The sequence below is a fragment of the Nyctereutes procyonoides genome, unplaced genomic scaffold (assembly GCF_905146905.1).
Source record: "Nyctereutes procyonoides isolate TBG_1078 unplaced genomic scaffold, NYPRO_anot_genome, whole genome shotgun sequence".
NCBI classification, from domain to species: Eukaryota; Metazoa; Chordata; class Mammalia; order Carnivora; family Canidae; genus Nyctereutes; species Nyctereutes procyonoides.
In genome coordinates this window covers 11,495,046-11,519,878 of record NW_026575041.1, presented here as the reverse complement: position 1 = coordinate 11,519,878, position 24,833 = coordinate 11,495,046, and the positions used below count along the sequence as shown (strand labels likewise).

Here is a 24,833-nt window from a genome sequence, read left to right as displayed (position 1 = left end):
ATTCTCAATGCTATTCCTCTTGAGACAATTTTCCACCTGCTGGTGGTCGTTCTTAAGTGGTCTCTTTCCTATTTTGGATAAAAACCATCTTAACAACCATACTACAGCTAGCCTGAAAAATAGGTTTGTCTAGTGACTTTAATGTTGATATTTATTTGCATTCTATCTCATGAATGTTATAGTAGCTTTCCCCTATGTGTGTGTATGTGTGTGAGAGAGAGAGAGAGAGAGAGTTTATGGCTAAAAATGAATTTCTGGCAACATTTTCCCTTAGGATTTTAATCCTTTCAGGAAATGCTATCATTATTGTTTTATATGTTTATAAAAGTAACACATTTCATTATAAGAAAGTGAGAAATTTTTTAGAAGTATAAAAAAGAAACAAAAATCATTTATATTCCTACCCCACAAAGAATTCTTATGCAAGGCTTCCTCATTTCACACTACATTTAGCATCTTACAACTACAGCTCAGAATAAGTGGGAGCTGGTAAAACATGGTTTACTATTATATTGGGGTTAAATTTTTCAATCTTTAATTCCTTGCTAGCCTCTTTTCTGAGTATAGTTCAGTGAGTGGAGCTGGTCTGGGAAAATCTCAAACTGAGTAACATGAGGGCATGACTTTACCCTTTACAAATATGTTTCTCTATTTATTCCATTTAATCATCCCAACAAAGCCATGATGGAGAGTGTGAATATTATTTCTATCCTTTTTTTAAGATAATGAAGAAATTTTATTTAACAAAACATTCCTAGAGCATGCTAGATGCTGTTCTAAGCCCTTTACAATGTACTTACTTAAACCTCATTAAACCCTATGAGAGATATTATAATTATGCCCATTTTACATTTCAGGAGATTGAGGCTAGAGAGGTTAATTAACTTGGCCTGAAATTGCCCAACTACTAAGTGGCAGAACTGGGATTTGAATTCAGGCTACAGAATTGATGCTGTTTTTTTATTGTAAAGGGGGGGGTCACACAGAGAGAGGGAGAGAGAGAATCTTACCCAGGCTCCACACCTAGCACAGAGCCCAACGCGAGACTCCATTGCATGACTCTGAGACCATGACCTGAGCCAAAATCAAGAGTTGGATGCTTAACCAACTGAGTCACCCAGCCACTCCAACAAAATTGGTACTCTCAATGTATATGCAGTCCTTCCTCCTAAAGTTACAAAAATAAGACTTAACAAAATTTAATTTAGCAAGCATTTTTTGAGCAGTGTCTGTGTGCCAGGCACTTTCATTGGGTCACTGGAGCACAACTGGAGTCACATGTTTGTGGGACTAAACATGTGCCTAAGACACAGCTACACTGTGATTAGGTCAATGAGGGCTCTTTGTAACTAGAGGTGCTATCCTAATCAACTTGGGCTGCCCTAACAAAATGCAATAGACTGGGTGATTTAAACAATAGACATTCATTTCTCACAGATCTGAAGGCTAGAGAGTCCAATTTCAAATTTCAAATTTCAAAGCACTGGCTATTTGGGTTCCCAGTGAGGGCCCTCTTCCTGGTTTGTGGATAGCCTTCTTGCTGTACCCTCACATGGCTAACAGGAAGATCATTTCTCTCTTCTTATAAGGGCACTAATCCCATTCATGAGGGCTCCACCCTCCTCACCTCATTCTCTCTCAAAGGCCCCACCTCCAGATACCATCACATTGGGGATTAGAGCTTCAACACAGAAACTTGGGACCAATACATTCAGTCCATAGCAGGGGTCAAGGAATGTGAAAGGACAGCAGATAGGCACAAACTCCATCTGACATAGAACCAGTCGTGTATTGTGTCAGGTGCTTTCAAATACACAATTTCATTTCATCTTCACAAAAGCCTCATGAGGAAACTGAGGTCCAAGAAGTCAAGTAATTTGCCCAAGGATTCACAACCACCCACCCTGGCTGAACCCAAGTCTCTCTGATAGCAAGACCACACGACTTTCCACTACAGCAAGACTATGCTAGAATTGTCTGTTAGGAGTTCTTAATACTCCTGTGCTATGGTTAGCACAGATAATGTGCTAAACCATTTTTCATATTATCTTATTTAACATTCACCTTGACTTTTTGACTTTTGTGTCACTACTCTAAGTTCACCAACATAAATCATAAGATCCTAAGAGACTGAATGACCTACCCTAAGTCACAGAGCTAGTAAGTGACAGATGCAGGATTCAAACCCAGACTTGTATGATTTCAAAACCTGAGCTCATAGTACAGAACCACTGTTTCCTGAGACGATGTAGTTTTTGTGACTGGCCAAAATATGATTTGTTCCACAGTGTCTTAATCTAAGTCTTTATTCATTGCCTCATAGTGATGGTCACCTGGGTTCTCAGATGACAAGTTTGTAGCTAGCATTGCCTTAAGGTTTATTCGCCTACCCTTAACAGAGAGCCTGTGGCCAGTCACATGGATGGCATTTCCACCCTTGTTGAGCCCCAGGACAGGAACACCCAGCATCAAATGATGCTCCCATCATCCAGTGCTCCAAGCCTGACCTCATTGTGTGTTTGGCCAGAACCTGAAAATGCCAGATGGGAAATGGGTGAGAGGGTAGAGGGAGACAGTTGGGCTCATTGAAGCATGACCATTTGGTACTCCCTAGAGATGCTAGCTGTCAGAATTGATTGCTCAGATTTTGTGATCCAGTTTATATTTTCAGTATTTTGGTCAGTGACCAAGCTAGGGTGGAGAGGATTATTTCTGCTTAAATAATCTAATTAATTGCTTGCCTCTTGAGTGTGAGAGAAGTAAGGCAGTACTTCTCATTTTGATTCAGTCTTTCTATACAGGTGGTCTACCATTTCCTTAGGTGTAAAGATCTGTGGGCTTTAATATTATCTATTTCTGCCAGAGGAGTCTACTTAGTAATATAATTAGAGAAGGTGATGCTCAACTTTATGTAGATTCTTACCAAGTGAAAAAGTCAAGAATTGGTAAATAACTTTGGCTGAAAACAGTTTGAGGGCAAGTCACTTAACTCTTTTTTTTTTTTAAGTCACTTAACTCTTGAGTCTCAATTTTCACATCCATGTCAAGAACGCTCCTTGAGGGTTTAATCATGTATTTGTTCATTCATTCATTTATTCAACAAAGATTCATTAAGCACCTACTATATGCCCAGCTCCATCTTAAGCCCTGGATCATTGTGCAGGTATAGTTAATATAGGCAAAGTGCTTACTTAGTACAACATCAAATACTTTGTGCATACTCAAATGATGGGGGCTTTCCTTTCTTTGTATTTGAGATTTTAGTGCTTAAAAGAAAACAGCATTATTAAGAGCCCTATTTCCCAGCCCTGCTCTCATTTGAACAATAAGCTAACCACCTGCATCCCAAGAAGCACTAGAAGAGAGGAAGGGACTGAGGTATGTAGGAGAAAACATAAGCTACAGCCACCTACCACTAAGAGAGGTAATCAATGTGGGCCTCTGGGATGGGAAAGCAAAACTATGATGGGGGTGTACTGAATGCAAAAAGACTGCCAAGGAGAGAAATTAATTCAATATTTATGATGTAATTCAATATTTATAATGATGCATATAATCATGTAGCTAACCTAAATTTCAGCCTTAAAGTTTATTCTAAATTTTAAAGCCCAGGGGTGCCTAGATGGCTCAGTTGGTTAAGCATCTGACTCTTGATTTCAGCTCAGGTCATGATCTCAGGGTCATGAGCCGAGCCCTGCATCAGGCTCCACACTGGGCATGGAGTCTATTTAGGATTCTCTCTCTCTTCCTTTCCCTCTTCCCCTTTCCTGTCCCCCTGCACTCACACTCTTAAAAATAACAATAATAATTTAAAGCCCAGCCTGTTATCGTTATGGTGTTATGTAAGTGATTATATATTTGCATTTGGTTATGGTTTATTTAATTCAGGACATTTGGGATATTGGGATACAAGGGAAAAGTTTGGTTATCATTTGTGAAAATTTTAATACAGATTTCTGAAGATCAGTGTTGGCCTTAAAACTGTGTATGACTCATCCACAATCTCAGTTGTGTTGAGAATTCCCATTGCAGAAGGCATACATGGAAGATCCTTGAATGCTCTTTCCCAAACTGACTAGATGTGAACAGAAACTCAAGTTATCTTTTAGCAGATGTTTGTTCAGGCCCTATTTCTACTACTTTTGAAACTTGGCAAGCTTCAATCTTGGCTTTCCCAACTATAAAATGGGATCGATAATATCTACATCACTTGGTTATTGTGAGAACCAAATGAAAGGATATAAATGAAAAGGAATTTTTCACTAATAATTCTGTTAAAACTTCAGCCAACACTTATATTATCATCATTATTGTTAGAAAAACTTCCAACCCCAATAGAAAGCAAAACTTTCCAACTTCCTCATGAGCTCAAACCATGCCACCTACAGTAGCACTTTAAAATTGTTTTTTTTTTCTATTGCCTCTTTGAAGATTAATAAACCATAGCAAATAATAGCAGTGTGTGTGTGTGTGTGTGTGTGTGTGTGTGTCCATCTAAACATTCTTTGCAATCCTTTTAAAATTTAAGAGATGAACCACTGGGGATCCCTGGGTGGCTCAGCGGTTTAGCTCCTGCCTTTGGCCCAGGGTGCAATTCTGGAGTCCTGGGATCAAGTCCCGCGTCAGGCTTCCTGCATGGAGCCTGCTTCTCCCTCTGCCTGTGTCTCTGCCTCTCTCTCTCTCTCTCTCTCTCTCTCTCTCTCTCTCTCTGTCTATCATGAATAAATAAATAAAATTTAAAAAAAATAAGAGATGAACCACTAAAGACGGCCTAATAGGGACATTTCTTAAGAAATCTGAAAAGGGTGAGTGTGGAAACCTGGAAGCAAAAATTAGAATGCTCTTTCCAAACAGTTCTTAGAATCCTGACTTCAGCCTAATATATGTTTGGAGCCCTATGAGTTCTGTGAGTTCATGCAGAATTTTTTGCATAGCCAGATCAAATAACCATGTATCTCTGCATGTCATTTTGGCATCATCTAATGTACGAGTGTTTCCCATAATTAGCCTGGTTAATGCAAAGAAGCCAGGATAAAGTCAGGGCTGTAAGAACAGTTTTAGAAGGATCCAGAGAGATGAATATGAATTAACATTTGCACTTGGATTAAAACTGAGAAAAGCTGAAGTCGCTTAAAACAGGCATTTTCTCAGTGAGCATTTTTCCACTTGGCAGCTGACCTTATCTGAAGGCTTCCTTGAGCTCTTCCCAACTGTTGTATGTCGGGTACAAGTAGAAACTCTCACTGGAACATATTGCTTTAATATCGGAGGTTAGATATAAAAATTTTTGTTCAGCTGTTTCTACTCAAATATTCTCCTCTCATACTGAAATATATTCTGAACTCTGTTCTGTAACTATAGAAACCCTAATCTTCACTCTGTTCCAGCTGGGAACACAAAAGAGCTCTCAGTTAAAAAGCAATATGTTGTTAATTATTGATCTATGAATAGCTTAGATTTTATAAACCATTAATTTCTGTAGATTCAGGGCTTTTCTTCTCTCTTTCCCCATTTTTGAAATTAGAATTAGCCATATTGAGGCAAAAAGTCAAGTTAAAACAATGCCTCAAAGATCATTTTAGTTACCAGTGGTTTATTGAGGACTTGGTACAGTATACTGTGCAGTGATATGTGGGTTTGCCCTCAAGGAACAGACAGCTTTGTATGTGCACTGAGAAAATAAACACAAGGACACGAGAGATAATACCAACATGAAGATACAAATAAGAACTGTTGTGACTTAAAGGAAGGAGTGAGTGATCATGTCTAACTGAAGAGGCTTAAGCCAAAAAAAAAAAAAAAAAGAAAAGAAAAGAAAGGAAAAAAAAGAAATCGAGGAGATACCTAACTTCTCTTTACCTCTTTTTCAACCCCATCCCCCATCTATCTTCCTCCTCCACCAGGATTAATTATTTAAAATACTAATCTGTTTGATCACTTCTCTGCTTTATATCCTCTAATAACTTATGAGGATTCTCCAAAGAAAAAGCCCAAATCCTTAGTGTGGATGGATCTCTTTTATAAGGAGGCCCCGCCACCCACCTCACTGTTTCACATCCCATCCTGTATATACCCAATACCAGAATCTTCCTGCAATCATTATCTTGCTTATATCCCCAGGTCATGGTATGCATTGTTCCTCCTGTCTGGGAAACTCTCCCCAAACTTTTACTATTGACAAGCTCTTTCTTACTCTTCAAATTTCACATAGATTGACACCTCTTCCAAGAAGCCCACCCCAACGCTTTCTACCCCTCCTTCTCACCCTCCAGTAAGATAGATGCCCCACCCCCAACCCCACTGATTGCTCTCAGCAATCTTACTGGGCAACATTATCAGTCTCGATGTCTCTATTTCTACCAGGAGCACATTACTGTGTGTTTATTGCAGTCATGCTTTTTAATTTTTTTCTTTGTCCCCCAGCTCATTGTTTGATATGTGGTAGGCACTCGATGAGTGTTTGATGAATGAATGAAGTGTCAGGTACGATGATAAAAATTGCAGCGATGACAGGAAAACAGCACTGGGGAAAAGGAAAAAATTCAAGATTACCTATAATCTTGAATTTATGTTTGGTTTTAAGGTGAAGGTAAATATCCTAGTGTTCCTAAAGGGAGGGGAAGAAAAAGGAAACAGAAAGAAAAGGGTAGGAGAGATGAAGTGTGCAGAGGGGAGCAGAGGAGAATAGAAAAGTTTATGTAATCTTCACTTTAGATGTTCATCTCTGTGCACTGTGATTTCTTATAATAGATTTTTAGTTGTTTTTTTTTTCAGGCGTTTAAGTAACAAATATTAGTTTTTCTCCCTCCTCGTTTCTTCCAATCGACTCTCCTTACATATAACACAGAAGTTTCAAGGGATATGTTAGCCTCTTAGAGACAATATACCAAGACTTTTTATATTGAACAAAGGAACAGAAATACTTTAGAATACATGTATTTGAGCTGTAGAATAAGACGTATTTTCATTTAATAAGGAACTAACTCAAGGCGCTTAGATGGCTCAGTCAGTTAAGCATCTGGCTTCGGGTCAGGTCATGATCCCAGAGACCTGGGATCCAGCCCCGCATAAGGCTCCCTGCTCAGTGGGAAGTCTGCTTCTCCCTCTGCCTCTGCTGCTCCCCCTGCTTGTTCTCTCAATGTCAAATAAATAAAATCTTTAAAACAAATAGGGAACTTACTCATAAATGCCTTGCCATGTGATCAGCTCTTTATTTTCAATTTTCTTTAGGGTGGAAAGAAAGGAACGTGCCCGGTTGAAGACAGTGAAGTTTAATGCGAAACCTGGAGTGATTGATTCAAAAGGGGTAGGTACAAAATAATCGAAATATTAAGTTCTCTCAGCTGCCATGAGTTTAAGCGTAATTAACATTTAGGCTTTCAGTAGCAAAGAAATTATGGAGCTACCAGATAGTAGAGAACTGTTATAAATGTACTGCTAAAAGTAATAATGTATTCTCTGATGAAGTAGATTTGTGGTAAATATATTAAATAATGGGGGTAAAGCTGCCAGTGGTCCACAGAAATGATATGTTGATGAAACTGATGTAGTGATTAGACTGAAGGAGCAAAGAGATAGTTTAGTGTTTTCATTTACCTTTTTCTTTTAAATTGTTTTAAAAGGATAGATTTCATAAAAGATACCTACCTGCTCTTCACAAACATGTGTAGTCTGTTGCACATTTTAAAGCTAAGACAGTGGTCATGGAAATATATATATATATATTTCATATATATATGGATCATCTAAGTGAATACATGGATTGTTGTGACAGACATAGAAGAGAATTAACAAGTGAAATTTAATCATCGAAATTAAAGCATTATATGCACATGTATATATTTTAATAATAACCTTAGTCGGAGAAAATTCACATACCATGCAATTAACTAATTTAAAGTATACCATCTGGAAATTTTTAATATATTTAGTTAGACAATCATCACTACAATCACATTTGATTACTTCATAAAGAATCCCTAAAGTAGTTACTTCCCAATGGCCCCCCAACCTCATCCCCACCCCTACCCTACCCAGCCCTAGGCAACTACTAATCTATTTTAGCTATAGATTTGCCTATTCTGGATATTTTATATAAATGGAATTATATACCATGTGGTCTTCTGTGCCTGCTCCTTCCTTTTAGTTCACAGTAATGTTCTCAGGCACAGATATTGTAGCATGTATAAGTACTTTATTTCTTTTCATTACCAAATAATATCTCATTGTAAGGATATATCTCATTTAGTGTATCTATTCATCAGTTAATGGACATCTGGGTTCTTTCCATTTTTTGGATTATTTTGCAGTGAACGTTTGTGTTACATTTTTGTGTGGACAAATATTCTTACTTCCATTGGGTATGGAGTGGAATTTCTGGGTCTTATAATAACTGTAGGTTTAACATTTTGAGGAACTTCCAGACTGTTTTCCAAGATGGTTGTACCTGTTTATATTCCCATCAGTGTATGAGGGTTCCAATGTCTCCACATTCTCACCGACATTGTTATATGTCCTTCTGCTTATTTGGTCCAAAGTGGTATCTCATTGTGGTCATGATTTGCATTTCCCTAATGACTATTGGTGTTGAGCATTTTTTCGTGTGCTAATTAGCCATTTCTATATTCTCTTTGGAGAAATGTCCATTCAGATCCTTTGCTCATTTTTAAATTGGTTTTGTTGTTGTTGAGTTGTAGAAATTCTTTATATATTCTGGATATCAATCTCTCATCAAATGTATGCTTTCCAATTATTTCTCATTCTGTAGGTTGTCTTTTCACTCTCTTCCTAGTGTCCTTTGGTGTACAGAAGTTTTTAATTTTGATAAAGTCCAATTTACATATTTTTTCTTTTGTTACTTGTGTTTTTGGTATCATATAAAAGAAACTATCATATAAAAGAACCTAATCCAAGGTCATGAACATTTACATCCATATATTCTTGTAAGAATTTTATAGTTTTAGTTCTTACATTTGGGTGTTTGATCCATTTTGATTTAGTTTTTTGTATACAATATGAGGTAGGATTCCAATTTCTTTTTTTTTTCATGTGAATTACCTTTTCAGTTTCATTTTTGTTTTGTTCACTTCAAATGTATAGAAATGTAATTATTTTGTATATAAATCATGTTCTTCTACCTTGCTGAACCTATTTATTAGTTCTAATAGGTTTTTTTGGCAGATTCCTCAGCACTTTCTATATACATATGTAGATTGTGCCATATGTAAAAGAAAGTTTTACTTCTTTCTTTTCAACCTAGATGACTTTTATTTTTTTGTCATGCCTGATTGCCCTGGCTAGAACCTCTGGATCAATGTTGGATAGAAGTGGCAAGGGCAGTCATCCTTGCCTTATTCCTGACCTTAAGGGGAAAGCATTCAATCTTTTTAAATATGATGTCAGCTGTGGCTTGTACAGCTTTTAAGATATATTTTTAAGTGATAAAACAAGTATCTCATTGCTGTATTGTAAAATACTGCCCCCTACCTGCCCTTCTCTCTTCCTTATGCTCTTTCATCTCTTTTCCTTTATCTTTCTGTCCTAAGAATTCTGGCTTGCGAGCATCACACAGAACTACAAGTTATGGTCCGTAGATGTCACCATGAAAAACATAAAAAAGAAAAGCTATCATTTCTCAGGACTTTGGAGCCCCAAACCACAACACTGCCCCTTGTATTTTTAAGTATAAATGTCACAGGCAGCCCAGTCATTGACATAACAATTTACTCTCTCTTAAAAAATTTGGGTGAAATGGGAATTTATTTAAACATAAGGTGTCCCTCTTTAAAAAAAAAAAGTGAGGGTACATATGCATGCAGTCTTTTCAAATAAGAGAGCGGGATTTTTCACTGCTTGTTAGTAGGAAATTAAACATAGAGTCCTGTTTGTTTCACCTATATAGTTGAATGTATATCAGAGAATTTTTGTTAGATACCTACCACGTGCCAGACACAGGGCTAGAACTTGTGAAAGATGCAAAGTATGACAAAGGACCTTTTCTTCAAGAGCTTATAACATCTATGAAAGCCCAGGTGTCTTTTTGATAAAGCTAAGACATGTGCATCGAACTTTTTAATCATGTTGTTAAATACTATTAGGTAATTCCAAAAAAACAGATTATAAATTCTAGGACTTGAATGACTATTGAAGGAGGACCAGTGACCCTGTGGAAAGGGAAATCCTGGACCAACAGTCATGAGGGTCAAGTAACTTGAGTTCTAGTTTCATTTCATTATTAAGTCAACACTACTCTTTGGGTCCCATTAGCAAAATAATAACTTTGAACTATATCAAGGATGTCAGGCAAGTTCCACTTCCTATATGATGGATTGATCGTGATGATGGATTGATAGTTTCTACCTGGAATATTGTGATATTATGATTCTGAGACCATGTATGACCTCAGCAGGGAAGAAAATGTTATGATTGACTATACATGCCTAGAACAATGTTGGAAATTGATCTCTATTTGAGGTCCCTAGGTTCGTTGATTTTTAATGTGCCTTCCAGCAGTAATCTTCCATAAGCCTATAAATCAAGAAATAATAAATCAAAGTTTTCCAAATCCCCATGAGAACAATACATCAATGAAGACTCTTGCCCAGAGTAAAAAGTAAAAGACCATTAAGAGGAAGTGTGCTAAAGAAATAGAGAGACACTACTACAGGGAGAGCTGAGAAGTCAGGAAGTGTCGCTCACCTTGAGCCAAGGACACAGACTACAGAACTTAGTTATTGTTATAAAAGCCTCAGTCTGGGACCTTTGGGTAAACTCAACATAAACTGATGAAGATAGGACACCTGGGTGGATCAGTCAGTTAAGTGTCTGCCTTAGGCTCAGGTTATGATACTAGGGTCCTGGGATCGAGCCCCACATTGAACCCCACCTTAGGGTCGAGACTACTTCTCCCTCTGCCACTTCCCCTGTTTGTGCTCGCTCTCTCTTTCTAAAATAAATACATAAATACAATATTTTTTTAAAAAGGAAAGAAAGAAACAAACTAAAGCTGGGAAAGGCAAAGAAATCTGAACCCATGTCTGACTGATTCCAAAGCCCATAGTCTGTTTACTATAGCATGCCCTCTTCCTATTAAAACTATATCACTTAGTGCATTTTAAGAAAAATGAAGTATGCTGAATTTGGTTTAACTTTGTTAAAAACTAACTTGGACATAAGCTTAAATCCTGAAAGGCAGAAGCTGGTTTCCTCAATAATGTACATCTTTTTGGATGAGAACTTCTCTAAAGTGAGCTTGGAGCTGCACACTTCCTCTATTGTGGCCCGCCCGAGGGACAAGTCCTGGCAAATGTGTTCATTCAGTCATTCACGAAACCTTTATTAGATGCCAGTACAAGCAGCTTGCCAGGCAGTGTGGATCACGCTGAATAAGACCTAGTCACTGCCCTGAAGAAGCAGGTGTATGCATCCCCACAGGGAGCAAAGTATTCACACTAAACAAAGAGGGACAGGAAACTTGTTCTGAAGTTCAGAGGAGGAGATTCCGGCTTGGAAGCTGGGAGAATTTGAATTTTGGAGGACATGGGGAGACCTTGAAGGATTAGTAAGATTTTCAAGGGGCCAGACAGTGGGGTAGGAGTAGGATACAGGATACTTGGAAAAGAAAACACTGTTTACTTTCATTGCAAGCAACAATTTATGAAGGGGAATAAAGGACTCAAAAGTGCAAGTTATACTCAAATCAATTCTGGCCTTAAATTTTTTAGGAAAATTGGACTTTATCCTGTAGACAGAAGAATTTTAATGGTTGTAACCAAACCCAACCTAGAATTTCCCCTGGGCTTTCACCCAGCATGTATCTGCATTGCTGCCCAAATGTCACTCCCTGGCAGAGGTCCAGCTTGACTCATCTCTGTTCCCCTTGCACCTAACACATTGTCTCCTAAAAACATTGTCTGCCCATCCTCCCTTCTTGGAGGAAAGGAAAGTCAATGATGAGAAGTAGATTTCAAAGAGACCAATCTGGTTAACTTTGAGAAAGATTGACTGGAGAGGAGAAGGACTGAGAGTTGGAGAAGTTCGAAAACGCTACTCCAGTCTTCTGACCACGAGATTCTGAAAATTTGAACTTAAAACAATGGCAAAGGAAAATAGGAAACGATTGCTAAAGAGATCAGAGAGACCTGTCAGCCTTGGACATCTGACCTAGAGGTTCCTAATATTATTCTGTTTTCTTTTCCAAAGCCTCGAGCTCCCTCCAGGAGGGGATACTGACTGTGAGAAAGGGCATGGGACAGAGATGGAGCTGTGGTAATGAGACCATGCTAGTCCCCCTGACGCCAACTAGAGCTGGCATTGAGAAATCTCAGTTCTAATTCATACATTCTTGGTAGTTTACATATGACCATTGAGTCTTACTATGTCACAGATGAGGACACTGAGAATCATTTTTCTGGGACACACAGAGAGTAGCAGAGCCTGCCATTATATCATTTATCAAAAAAGTGACTTGACAGTCAGTGCTTTCTTAGCAACTAGGAATTACATCTGCTTCACCAGAATAAGTTACGAAGATTGCTTTCGTAACAACTTCAAAGTGACGTTTTTGTTTCAAGGGAAAGGTCATTACTGCCCTCAAAAGAAAGCTCCTTAATAGAGCTGGTCTTTGGATGGCTGAGGCCCCATGAAAAGCTCAAGTGTCTAAGAGTAACCCAGAGATTTAGGGAAGTGGAGTGGAAGGAGCACCATACTGCCCCACTCCGTGGGGCATCAAGAAAGCAACATTTCTCCTCAAAGTTCATCTACCCAGAAAGGCACCTCCTCAGGTTCCTTAGTTTCACTTCCCTACTCTAGAATGTGTAACAGATTCCTTATTGGTCTTCTGGCTCTAGTCATTCTCCTCTGATCCTTTCTCTATCCTGCATGCAGTGTGGTTTTAACCAGAACAAAAACATGGCTATGTCCAGAGAATTCTTTAGTGTCACTAGCCTATCCTGGGGAAAGCTGCAAACTCATACTTTTTTTGAATGTCATAACCACATCTGTCCAAACCTTGAGCTCCTGTGTCCTCTGAGAATCTTGTGAGCCGCACTCAGATTGTTCTCTGATAAAGAAGTGCTTGAGGCTTCTCTAAAGATGGTTCACAGAGGGGCCTACATTTGACTTCCCTTCTCTAATACATACGTGGGAGGAGAGTCCCTATCTGAGCCTGGAAAGCCAATTGAATTCAATGAACATCTTTTGAATGAATAAAAATACACTATTTCACTTATTCTCTATAAGGTATTTATTAGTCACATTACTGATAAGGAAACCACTAGTCTGTGGAATGGAATGGAGAATAAATCATGTTCCTTATGAATTTTTATGTATACTTATTTCTTGTTAAATACCTCCCTCCTAGGTCTAAAATGTACTACTGTCAAGGGGCACCTGGTTGAGCGACTGCCTTTGGCTCAGGTCATTGTCCCAAGATCCTGGGATGGACCTGAATTGGGCTCCTAGTGGGAAGCCTGCTTCTCCTTCTGCCTATGTCTCTGCCTCTTTCTCAGTGTCTGTCACAAATAAATAAATAAAATAGTTTAAAAAATACTACTGTCAAAACAACCAAGTTAATCTGCAAACTTATATACTGAATTTAGTACAATTTACAACTTATGAAATCTGTTCACTATACACATATACATATTTATTTTTATGATATACTTTAGTTTCTACATTCTTCTCCCTTCTCTAGCTTAATTAAGGTTTTAAGAGTTTTTGTTTTGTTTTGTATATGTTGACACCTGAATGTGTCTGGTCAACCTCATTCCCAGCAGGAAAAAAAAGTAAAATTTTTAAAAATACCTTTGAGGTTACCTAGGTGGCTCAGTTGGTTAAGCATCTGCCTTTGGCTCAGATAATGATCCTGGGGTCCTGGGATCCAGCCCCACACTGGGCTCCCTGCTCAGCAGGGAGTCTGCTTCTCCCTCTCCTTCTACCCCTCCCCCCCTGCTTGCGCGCGCGCACGCTCTCTCTCTCTCTCTCTGTCAGATAAATAAATAAGATCTTCAAATAATTAAAAATTAAAAATACCTTTGAAATCTAATATGATTTGCATTGCCTAATTAAGCTAAAATTTTCATTAATGAAGTAGAGAGAAATACTTGCTCATTGTGCTCTCCTCCTCTCTAATTTCTTCAGTTTTCAGGTTTTTTACAGACCTTTGCTGAGGCCATACTATGTGTCAGGTAGTGATTTAGGCAAGGGAAGTACCACAAATAATCTGTGGTTCCAGCGTTTAGGAATCATAAAGTATTCCGCAGAGATAAACATGTTAGCAAATAAAAAATACAATCTGGTATAAGCACTAAGGGGAAGAGAGGCCAAGATACTATTTGAAATCAGACCTGGAATACATAAGCCTCTCTTGGGGTTCATAGGAAAATTCCTAGGGAAGATAATGGCCAAAAAAGAGCATTGAAGGATCAACAAAATCTGGCCAGGTAGCAAAGGACAGAAAGATGGTTATAGGCAGAGAGGACAGCACCTAAGAGGGAAGCAGCCCAATGCACAGGGAACCCAGAGGAATGTTAATGTTACTTAAATACAAAAGCTTATGTACAAGCTGCAAGTATCCACAGAGAAGGCCAAGGGGAAGTTGGGAACCAGGGCTTGAGAGCAGTAGAAAGTCTTTGGAAGATTTTAGCAGAAGTCAGTGTTTTCACAGATCATCCTACTGCTGTGTTGTAAAAATTTCCAAAAGAAAGCAAGCCTGGAAAGCAGGAGTCCATGTTGATAATGCAGGTGAGATGTGAAGAAGATCATTCCAGGGCCATAGAGTAGCTCTAGAGAGGAAAGAAGAGACCAGAAAATATTTGGCAGAAGGGAAAAATAATGTGTTACCTGGACCACCTACATCAGCATCAACCGAGACTCTTATTGAAAATGGACATGCCCAGGCTTAAGCCCAGTGCCTCAGAATCAGAATCTCCAGGGATGGGATAGGAAAGCTGCATTTGAACAAGTTCCTCAAGAGTTTCTTTGGGCTTGCTGAAATTTGAGGTACATAAGCATATTGGAAATGTTTGATATCAGATAGACTGACCAGCTTATGCCAGAGTCACCATAACATGTTTAGGATACAATTACCTCATATGTAAAACTGGAGATTAGGGCAGCCCTGGTGGCTCAGCGGTTTAGCGCCCAGGGCATGATCCTGGAGACCGTAGGATCGAGTCCCACGTCAGGCTCCTTGCATGGAGCCTGCTTCTCCCTCTGCCTGTGTCTCTGCCTCTCTCTCTCTCTCTCTGTGTGTGTCTCATGAATAAAATCTTAAAAAAAAATAAAAATAATAAATAAATAAATAAATCTGGAGATTATATTAAAAGTGATCATACATATAAAGTACCTAGAAATACTAGTCTATCTCTTCCCCCTGCCCATCCTCCAGCCACTGCCCACATGCACACACATCTCAAACTCACCCCCTTTATAACATTAGAATGAGCAATTTCTCAAAGTACTCTATTCTTTAGATTCTAAATCCCCTTTTGCACAGATGACAGGAAGAGAGAGTTGCCACAACTTTGCCCTACAGCCATCTCTGTAATGGGTGTTTCTGACTGTGTGCTTGCCTATCTTGAAGTCAGGCAGGAAGGTGGAGGTAGTGTTGGCAGCAGGACTGATCTCACTCAGTCCCCCATCCCTGCCCCTGCCCTTGGCGGCAAGTCACCAGTATTTCTGAATTTTCTGCTGTAGCGTAGCTACCTATGGGAAATTCTAGAACCACTGCATTTCATTCAGTACACAGTTACTCTGAATAGCCATAGATTGCCTTATTTTCTACAGGTCTTTTTTTTTTTAATAGGCATTGCTCATTTGTTTTTTACAAAAATCCTATAAGGCATGTATTCTTAATATGCTCATTTTACAATGAGAAAACTGAAGTTTAGAAAGGATCAATGACTTACCCAAGCTCGTAGAGCTAGTAAGTGGCAGAGCTGGGCCCTGAGTAATGGCATGTCGTCTGAGCAAAATAGAGTAATTGATTCTTTAAGGCATATTTATGTATGAACTCATTCTGGATGTTATTAGCATAGCTAATTCTATCTATTCAATTAGTGATGCTACTAGGGCTAAAGTAGTATAAATAGGAGATGTATAATTTGTGGTTTTATAAATAACAAGTATAGTTTTATCAGATAAGAACACTAAGATTTTGTTAAATTTTCTTCCCTCTGTTAATTCAAAATGTTAAGTATGATGCAGAGAATTTGGCTCAAACCCATTTCTACTTTAAAGTTAATCCTGAATCAATTCTGATTCACTACAGAGCATCCTTTAACCTGACTCTTTAAGGCAAAAGGCCCAGAGTCATACCTTAGAGCTTGCATGTTTCATTTTGCAGAGGTTTTTAACTCACTGAAATCTAAAACATCAATACTAAAAGATAAAGGTACAAGAGTGACTATCCAATCATCTGACTTCCTCACCACGGTAATTATAGCAGACTCTTAGCAAACAAAAATAGTATATATATCTTTCCTCTTTTCAACTGTGTACTGTTTACATGTGGGTAAATTGTTTTTTAATGACAGATCATGTAATGTCTGAGACATTTCAAAAGCAGCTTCTACTATGTTCCTAATATTCATTAAAAATACCTAATTATGGGATGCCTGGGTGGCTCAGTGGTTGAGCGTCTTCCTTCGGCCCAGGGCGTGATCCTGGCATCCCGGGATCGAGTCCCAAATCGGGCCCCCTGCACAGAGCCTGCTTCTCCCTCTGCCTGTGTCTCTGCCTCTCTCTGTGTCTCTCATGAATAAATAAGTAAAATCTTTTAAAAAAAACAAAACTAGTTACTCTGTCTTTTCATTAGAAAAAAGGAAAATAGGCTCTGAAATGTAACTGTCCTAGATCCTATATTTAACTTTTTAAACTATGTGATCTGGAACAAGTAGCTTCTCTTTCTGACACTCTGATTTTTCAGCTATAACAATAAAATCTGGAGAGTAGATTGCAAGTTCCTTAAAGGCAGGGGATGTGATTTATTTAGGGCCTAAAATAGTTAATGGCATTCAGTCAATAATTATTGAGTTAAATAATGTAAGAATAAAGAAGGTGATGTATTAAGAGAAAAGTTATGTAAGTTAGAAGATACAGCCCACATTGGTTTTGCTGGCTTATAAATGGAGAACTGAACGATGTATTATTATTATTATTGCCTTTAAAAGAAGATCCTCTCGATCTGAGAATTATTTTCCTTTCACTTCAATAAATAGATTTTGAGTTTCTCCTATGTACAAGATACTGCTCTGGCCACTGAATGGGGACACAGATGAATAAGGCACTTCCTCTTGTCATCCCAGAGCTTACCTTCTGGTGCACACACACATACACACACACATTGTTAGAAACCAGTACCAGTTTATGCATGATACTAAAATAACCGCTGAACTGAAACCAACTCAGAATCAATAAAACTGTTGCTAAAATAATTGTTTTTAAATGAAACGAATTTTAGGCCGATTTCCAGGTTAAAAGCAGAAAGGTGGAGGTGCTGGATCCACTCTTTGGGGATTAAGAAATTCTTCACGAATATTAGTAGTAAGTCCTCGCATTGGCAAGGCACTTTGGTTCATTATCCATTTCATTGGTGAGGAGGCAGGGGAAGGAGAAATGAGTGGCCTGTCCACGATTACATAGACAAGTGCTGTCCTTTGGAGGTACATGAGTACCATTTCATTTATTCAGCAAAGATTTACAAAATGTTGTTCATGTCCAGCAACATGCTAGGGACAGGGGAAAAACAAGGATGCAGGAGCCTTTGCCCTTGTTCTTGGCAAACATTGAACGGTCCGGGAAAGTTTGGAATTTCCTTAGAAGTTGGCATTCTCGGTACATAATCTGCCCTTCTCAGGTAGTCAAGAGACCTAGTGCTACAGTCCTATCTATGCAAGTGGTCAGGTCAGTTGAGGCAGGCCAATTATTCCTCTGTAAAATGGGACCAGTAAGAGGTGTAGTGAACTTGCTTCATTAAGATATGAGATCAACTAACCTGAAGAGACATAGTACAAAGGGCATTAAGTCCAAATTACACTTCCCAAGAAAAAAAATCCATGTGTGGCTCCCTCCTTAACTCTCTCTTGATCATCTATCATAATGTAATAGGCACCATGAATCTATCAGCTCCCATGAAGGCATGAGACAATGAAAAGCGTGTGATGACTAAGGATTATGATGTATGGCATTCTGTGCACTTAAGGTCCATTGAAAGGGAAAAAGGGAAAAATAACTCTTTCCATGCAGCAAGGGCAATTAGTATCCATAGGTGATGAGGGAGAAGGAACATCCTTTATTTGTTAAGCAATGATAACACATAATGCAGTTTCCAGGGTTCTGGGAAATGTGGGTGAAGTGAAGCTCTCCCGGCAGCTGTCTCAAATGTATGACAAGTACAAGTCAGTGTGCCTTAGAGCCCGTCTCACTTGAAAAGAAGCAAAAAACTTGCAGATATGCTGTTTGCCTTCATGTTTTGACAACTTTATGAATATTTGTTACCACTTGTTGAAACTGGTATTTGGGCATCCTTTCTCTGAATGGTGGTTTTTCCCAGAAGACTTCAAGAAGCCACTGTTTCTCCCTGTAATTGGCTTGTACTCACCTGTCACAAAGAATTAACACCTTAACGAATTTGAAGCACAGGTTCCATGTGAAAGACACAACTGTCACTCCTCATTCTTGGAGGAAGTGTTCTGTGAGCGCCTCCAAGCCTAAACCTGCAGGCCCCCATAGAGGTAGAGCCCTGGGAGCACAAACCCAAATTACAGTCAGAAAAGAAATGCACTGGGGGCACCTGGCTGGCTCAGTGGGAAGAGCATGCAACTCTTGATGTCGGGGTCACGAGTTCAAGCTCCGCATTGGGTGTAAAAGTTAACTTAAATAAAAATTTTTTTAAAAAGAAAAAAAAAGAAATACACCAACTTATGATTGCTACTGAGTCCATTGTGTTATTAAAGGCAAAGAGCTCTTCTTTCCCCCCAAGTGATCGCCAAGAACTAACTGAACTTCCATGTCTACCCCCTTCTCAGTAAAGAACAAAGTACACGTTTGGTGCATAAAGGATTTGACTTCGGTTACTATTTCTAAAATGTGAAAACAATATAACTATCACTTACTGAAGGTTATGTATAACCTTCAGGCATTTTGCTAAATAAGTAAATTATAAGGACTTTTCTCATTTATTCCTTACAACAACCCTATTAGGTAAGGACTACACAGAAACCTCTTTTAAAGAAAATAATCCGGGGCCACCTGAGTGGCTTAGTAGGTTAAGCATCTGACTCTTGATTTCAGCTCAGGTTGTGATCTCAGGGCTATGACTTCAGGATTGTGAGACAGCCTGTGGTCAGATTCCACACTCAGCAGGGAGTCTGCTTCAGATTCTCTTCCTCTGGGGATCCCTGGGTGGCTCAGTGGTTTAGTGCCAGCCTTTGGCCCAGGATGTGATCCTGGAGTCCCGGGATCGAGTCCCACATCAGGCTCCTCCCTGCATGGAGCCTGCTTCTTCCTCCCTGTTGTGTCTCTGGCTCCCTCTCTCTCCGTGTGTCTCTCACGAATAAATAAATAAAATATTAAAAAAAAAAAGATTCTGTCCCTCCCCCTGCACTCTCTCTCTAAAAATAAATAAATAAATCTTAAAATAAAAGAAAATAATCCTTCTGGTCTCCCCCAGCGTTGACTAAATCTTTTTATGATGATGATTCCTAAATATATATAAATAAAATTAAGTACAAATACCACATGCTTATAGCTCTTATCATCTATAATGTCAAATAAAATTACAAATTAAGCACCACATATATTTAGTACTTCCATATTACAGCAACAAAAATCAAAATCTCAATGTTAACGTGATTGGTGATGCTTCAGTAATACTAAATCTTCACCCACTATGTAGGGCTTCACCTTGTAGTGGCTGCTATGTGGAAATTTCTTTTGAAATGTATGGACTGGGTATTAGGCAAAGAATCAATTCTCACACCACTGTTTATCGACAGGATGCCCACTGCAAAACCCACGCGGAGGTCCAAGGTTAGTCTTCACTCCTCACCTTTCACCTGCCCTTAGCTCGGACCCTTAAGGAATTGCTGAGTGAATGATTATGGAGTTCTGTTACCACACTACAGATACCCTCTGTGGCTGAATCCACCCCCAGCTGTTTTCCTCGCCTGCCTCACTGTGCAATGCTCAACTGTACTTTCTTGGCACTGTCTGCAGATATGTGCCTGGAGCAGCACCTCTGTCTAGCCCCCATCCAAAATGAATTATGCTATTTTTAATCTACTGTGGGCTGAGAGATACAAGGAATAAGCTTTCTTTTTTTTTTTCCGTTTAATAGTAGGATCTTCCTTGTGATGAAAATGCATAAGACTTTGATGAGTAGATTTTGCAGCTTCTCTCTCAGCTGCAAAGTTCTCCTTCTTTATAATATATATTATAAATCATACTTGAAGTTGCTAAATGACAAAAGAATGGTTCTGAACTCTACATCTGATTTCTGTAGAAAAATTTATACTGATTATTTATTGCTTAATTCTTGAACAGAAGTAAACATTCAGTAGTACCATATGTGACTGAGGGGTTCACAGTACAGGCCAGAGCTGCTTCTTGAGCATCTTTCCCATGATTTGTCTGAACCCCACTTTCCCCTAAATCCTACATCCATCCAGAAAACTTCGCAGCGTTGGGGAGGAGTGGAGGGGAAAAGAGGTGGCTTTGCGCCCCCTATTGGGCAGGCCTTTCCTCTGCGTGAACTGAGCTTTGCTCTTCTAGCTCCATCTGCAGTCTCCTACTCATTCTTCAAATCCCATTTAAAATGGTGCCCCTGTGCCTTCTCCAGCTTCCCCAGCAGCCCTTGGCCCTCGCTCCCTCCTCAATGCCTGTTACGTGTGCCTCCATCATAGCAGTTGTAACACAATGTGGTAATGATTTGCTTAAATGTGAGCCCCAGTGTTTATTACAGCCATATTGCTACAGAGGAGACACACCTGGAGGACAAAACTCATCTCACATAACATTTAGCAAGAGCCAGCCTGAGAAAGTGAGCTTTTGTGATTCCTCTTCCTAGAGGGAGTGCCTTTTTCTACTTTGCACCAGACACTTTTGCCTTTGGATCCCTGAATATGTTTGGCAAAAACAATAAATGCTTACAGAACAAAAAATAATTATCATTTATTGAACACTTACCATGGCTAAGCTCATATATGCCTGGTTGCATTTAGCATTACAATAGCCCATGATGGAGAAGGTATTAGTATCCCACTCCTTTGGAGCCTTCAAGTAAGGATATTGCTGCCAAATGTAGTAACTCCTACTAGGATTTACACTCTTCAGCCCCTGAAATCAGAATGGATAAGGAGTGATAATGTTATTAGATGCTATTTCCTAGCACTGTGCTATGTGATGCGAATGAATTTTCTCGCAAGGGGAACACAATTCTTGTGTGCATGCTATGTCCAAATAAGGTATAAATATTCTTCCTCTTAAACCAAGACAGTAGCAGGAAGAATGGAGAAAAAAGTGATAGAAATTCACAAGTAAGGAATCAAGGATGATTGCAAAGTTCCCGGTGGATGCTGAAGGAAAAAAATAACCTCCCTAGACACAAGAAGCATTCTCTTTAGCTTTAAAGTGACAATCAGTTACAGTGACAGTGATCTCACCCTGAGATCCCTGATGTCTCCTATAGAAATAATAACGAATCTGCTGGGCTGTGTCAGCTAACATGAAAAGGAAGGAAGGCTGTGTATGTGTAAGAGAGAAAGGGAGGAGGGGAGAAGGGAAGGGAGAGAGTGTTCTTAAACGGAAGTGTTGGGGGTTTTGAAGGTGTTTTTATTCCCTTGACGTGTGTTTGTGTTTCCACGGTTTTTATCTGCACTCTAAAATCTTACAGGAATTTAAATCTCAGCCAAGTGAAAACCTGCACTTTTATCAGCTACTATTTGAAGTTTAGCAAGCAATGTTCAATTTTACTTTCCTCAAAAAATGAACTATTGAGAAATCTTTGGGCTACTCATATCTCTCACATTAGAACTAAGATATCCTCCTCTCCTGAGTTCTACTTGTCTTAGAAAACAATCCACTAGGGGATCCCTGGGTGGCTCAGTGGTTTAGCACCTGCCTTCATCCCAGGGCATGATCCTGGAGTCCCGGGATCGGGTCCTGCGTCAGGCTCCCTGCATGGAGCCTGCTTCTCCCTCTGCCTAGGTCTCTGCCTCTTTCTCTGTGTCTCTCATGAATAAATAAATAAAATCTTTAAAAAAAAAAGAAAACAATCCACTAGCATATAGTATTTGAAGTGCATCTCAAAGGAAATGTGTAGCTGGAAGGCTCAGCATAGTGTGAAAAAAGTGTCCCAGACAGAAACACCTCTCCACTCACCTGCCACACCACTGAACTCCCAGAGCTCTAACCCCTGTGACTTGTCCTGCTAAAATGGGGCTATTGGGTGATTGTCCAGAAGTTTCAAGTCTAATAGATTTGTCTTCATTTGTGAGTTACCCCTCCTTCCAGAAGCAAGCAAGAGGTGAAAATTATTCAATCAGGTACAACTTTACAAAGAATACTCTTTATTATTGGGCTTTACATATTGGTTTCCCTGTGATGCCTCCTGAGATATGAATGCTACAAATGACATCTTGTGTGCTTTGGATCTGCAGTTGACATCAGATCATGGGAGACAAAGAGTAAACTGTCAGCTCCCCAAACTGAGTCATCATCCACGAGGGCGAGGCTGAGTACCTCTTCCAGCTAAAGCAGGGAAGGAGAGGGGAGAATGATCAAAGGGAGGAGGAAATATCTTCACAGCATAAAGGACCTTTGTGGTCATTCATTTATCTCCCTGAGTGCAGAATAGGAAGCTAACGCTCAGGAAGGAAAAGTGACCTTAAGTTTCCTAAGCTCAAGTAGGTAAGACAGGCCAGACCAGGAGTCTTTCCTCTGAGTTTCCACAGCACAGAGAGCATGGATATCTGCCTATTGTCCAACAATAGACAGTAAGCCCCACAAGCAAAGCAAGTTACCTCTCAGAGCCTCATGTGTCACCAGTGGTGATGATGATGACGAAAATAATGATGATGGTATGAAGTAGATATTATTATTATATTTATGGTACAGATAAGGACAGTAATCCTAGAAAGGTTAAATACCTAGCCCAAGCACACATAGCCACTGAACAGAATCAAACTTGTTAGTAAGGAAGACTCTCAAGAAGAAAAAGAAGAAAAAAAAAGTGTGACTAGCAGAGAAGCAGTGTGCCTGGGCCTATCTAACCCCAGGACTGGGCTCTTAACCTCTTCCCCGTGCATGCTTCTCATTTAATAAATACTTGGGACGGTATACAGGTACTGGCTTCACCCTGTAACAAGACATGCCTCCATTTGAATAAACCAAATTATGAATGAAGTCACTGGTCCCTCCCTGCCTGCAACACAGCATAGCACAACTCCCCTGCCACAGACACGTAGCTGTTGACTAATTCTTCCCTCTACCAACACTGCTTAGGCAACTACTCTGTACTCAGCCCTGGAAAAGTACAAACAGAAAACAAAATAATAGTGAAATTTGGGTTTTGTAGTCTGAGAGAGCGGAGTTTGAATCTGGTTCTGCCACTTAACAGCTTAGCAACTGATGTCACCTCTCTACGTCTCAGTTTTCTCATCTGTATTCCTGAAATAATATAGACAGAGGGGTGTGTGTGAGTGTGTGATGGGATTATGAGGAGGACCCAATGACATTATTAGTACAAAATGATTAATAATGCTAACAACGGCTCAGAGAAAGAATTCAACCAATATTTGCCACTGCTATTATTATCAATGTGCTTATCAAATTGGAGAACAGATACACTTTGAGTTACCGGAGAACAGAGAAGAACTCTGCTGAACTTCTTCGGCTGGTGGAAGAACCTCTCTCTCCTCCTCCCTATTCCACTTAGTGAGCAATGACCTAACCTTCAGTATCTAGTTCACATTTCACTTCTTGCTCTCCTCTGCAGCAGAAGTTATTCCTGATGCCTCTCTAGTATCTTGCACACACTGTCAAAATATACTAGTAACTTAAGAATCTCTCTCTGTCACTGAATTGTGAGATCCTTTGCAGTTTATGACAGCTCCAGCTCCTAGCACAGTGCCTGGCATATACATGTGCTCAACATATATTTGGTGGATGAATAAATGGAAGTAACTCCATAGAATAGAGGGGTATGGATTAGTCAGGTGAGCCTGAGGGAAGAAGGTCCATGAGGAATGAGTAACATCAGAAGTGCTTAGACAGATAGTAATGGAAACAAAGGGGAAGGGTACCCAGGTGGCTCGGTGGTTGCGCGTCTGTCTGCCTTTGGCTCAGGTCATGGTCCTGGGGGTCCTTGGGTCAAGTCCCGCATCAGGCTCCCTACTGGGAGCCTGCTTCTCCCTCTGCCTATGTCTCTGCCTCTGTCTCTGTATCTCTCATGAATACATAAATAAAATCTTTTTTTAAAAAAAAAGGAAACAAAGGGAAAGACAAAAATTTGTTACTTTATTTTTTTAAGATTTTATTTTTTTATTTATTTGAGGGAGAAAGAGCATGAGCAGGGGTGAGGGGAGAGGGAAAGAGCAAAATCTCAAGCAGATTCCCTGCTGAGTGAGGGGCTCGATCCCACAACCCTGACATCATGACCTGAGCCAAAATCAAGAATGGGATGTCCAACTGGTGCTCCAACCTTTTGTTACTTTCTATTGGTATAAATCAATGGATGGATTTAAGTAAGGATTTTCTCCTCAGCCAAGTAGGGTAAATCAGCATACAGCTTCCCTGCTGGCCTCATGGGATCATACCACCTTCAGTGTAAGTGG

General features: G+C 39.5%; 1 protein-coding gene across 17 annotated transcripts in view; it reads left to right on the top strand.

Moving 5' to 3' along the window:
- The window catches only part of DLG2 (discs large MAGUK scaffold protein 2), an 885,772-nt gene that overhangs the window by 822,093 nt on the left and 38,846 nt on the right, over positions 1-24,833 (top strand). For all 17 annotated transcript variants that reach the window (XM_055320441.1, XM_055320437.1, XM_055320439.1 and 14 more), the window contains one exon: positions 7,231-7,306. In XM_055320441.1, the coding sequence (XP_055176416.1) occupies positions 7,231-7,306 (76 nt within the window). The remainder of the gene's footprint in view (positions 1-7,230; positions 7,307-24,833) is intronic.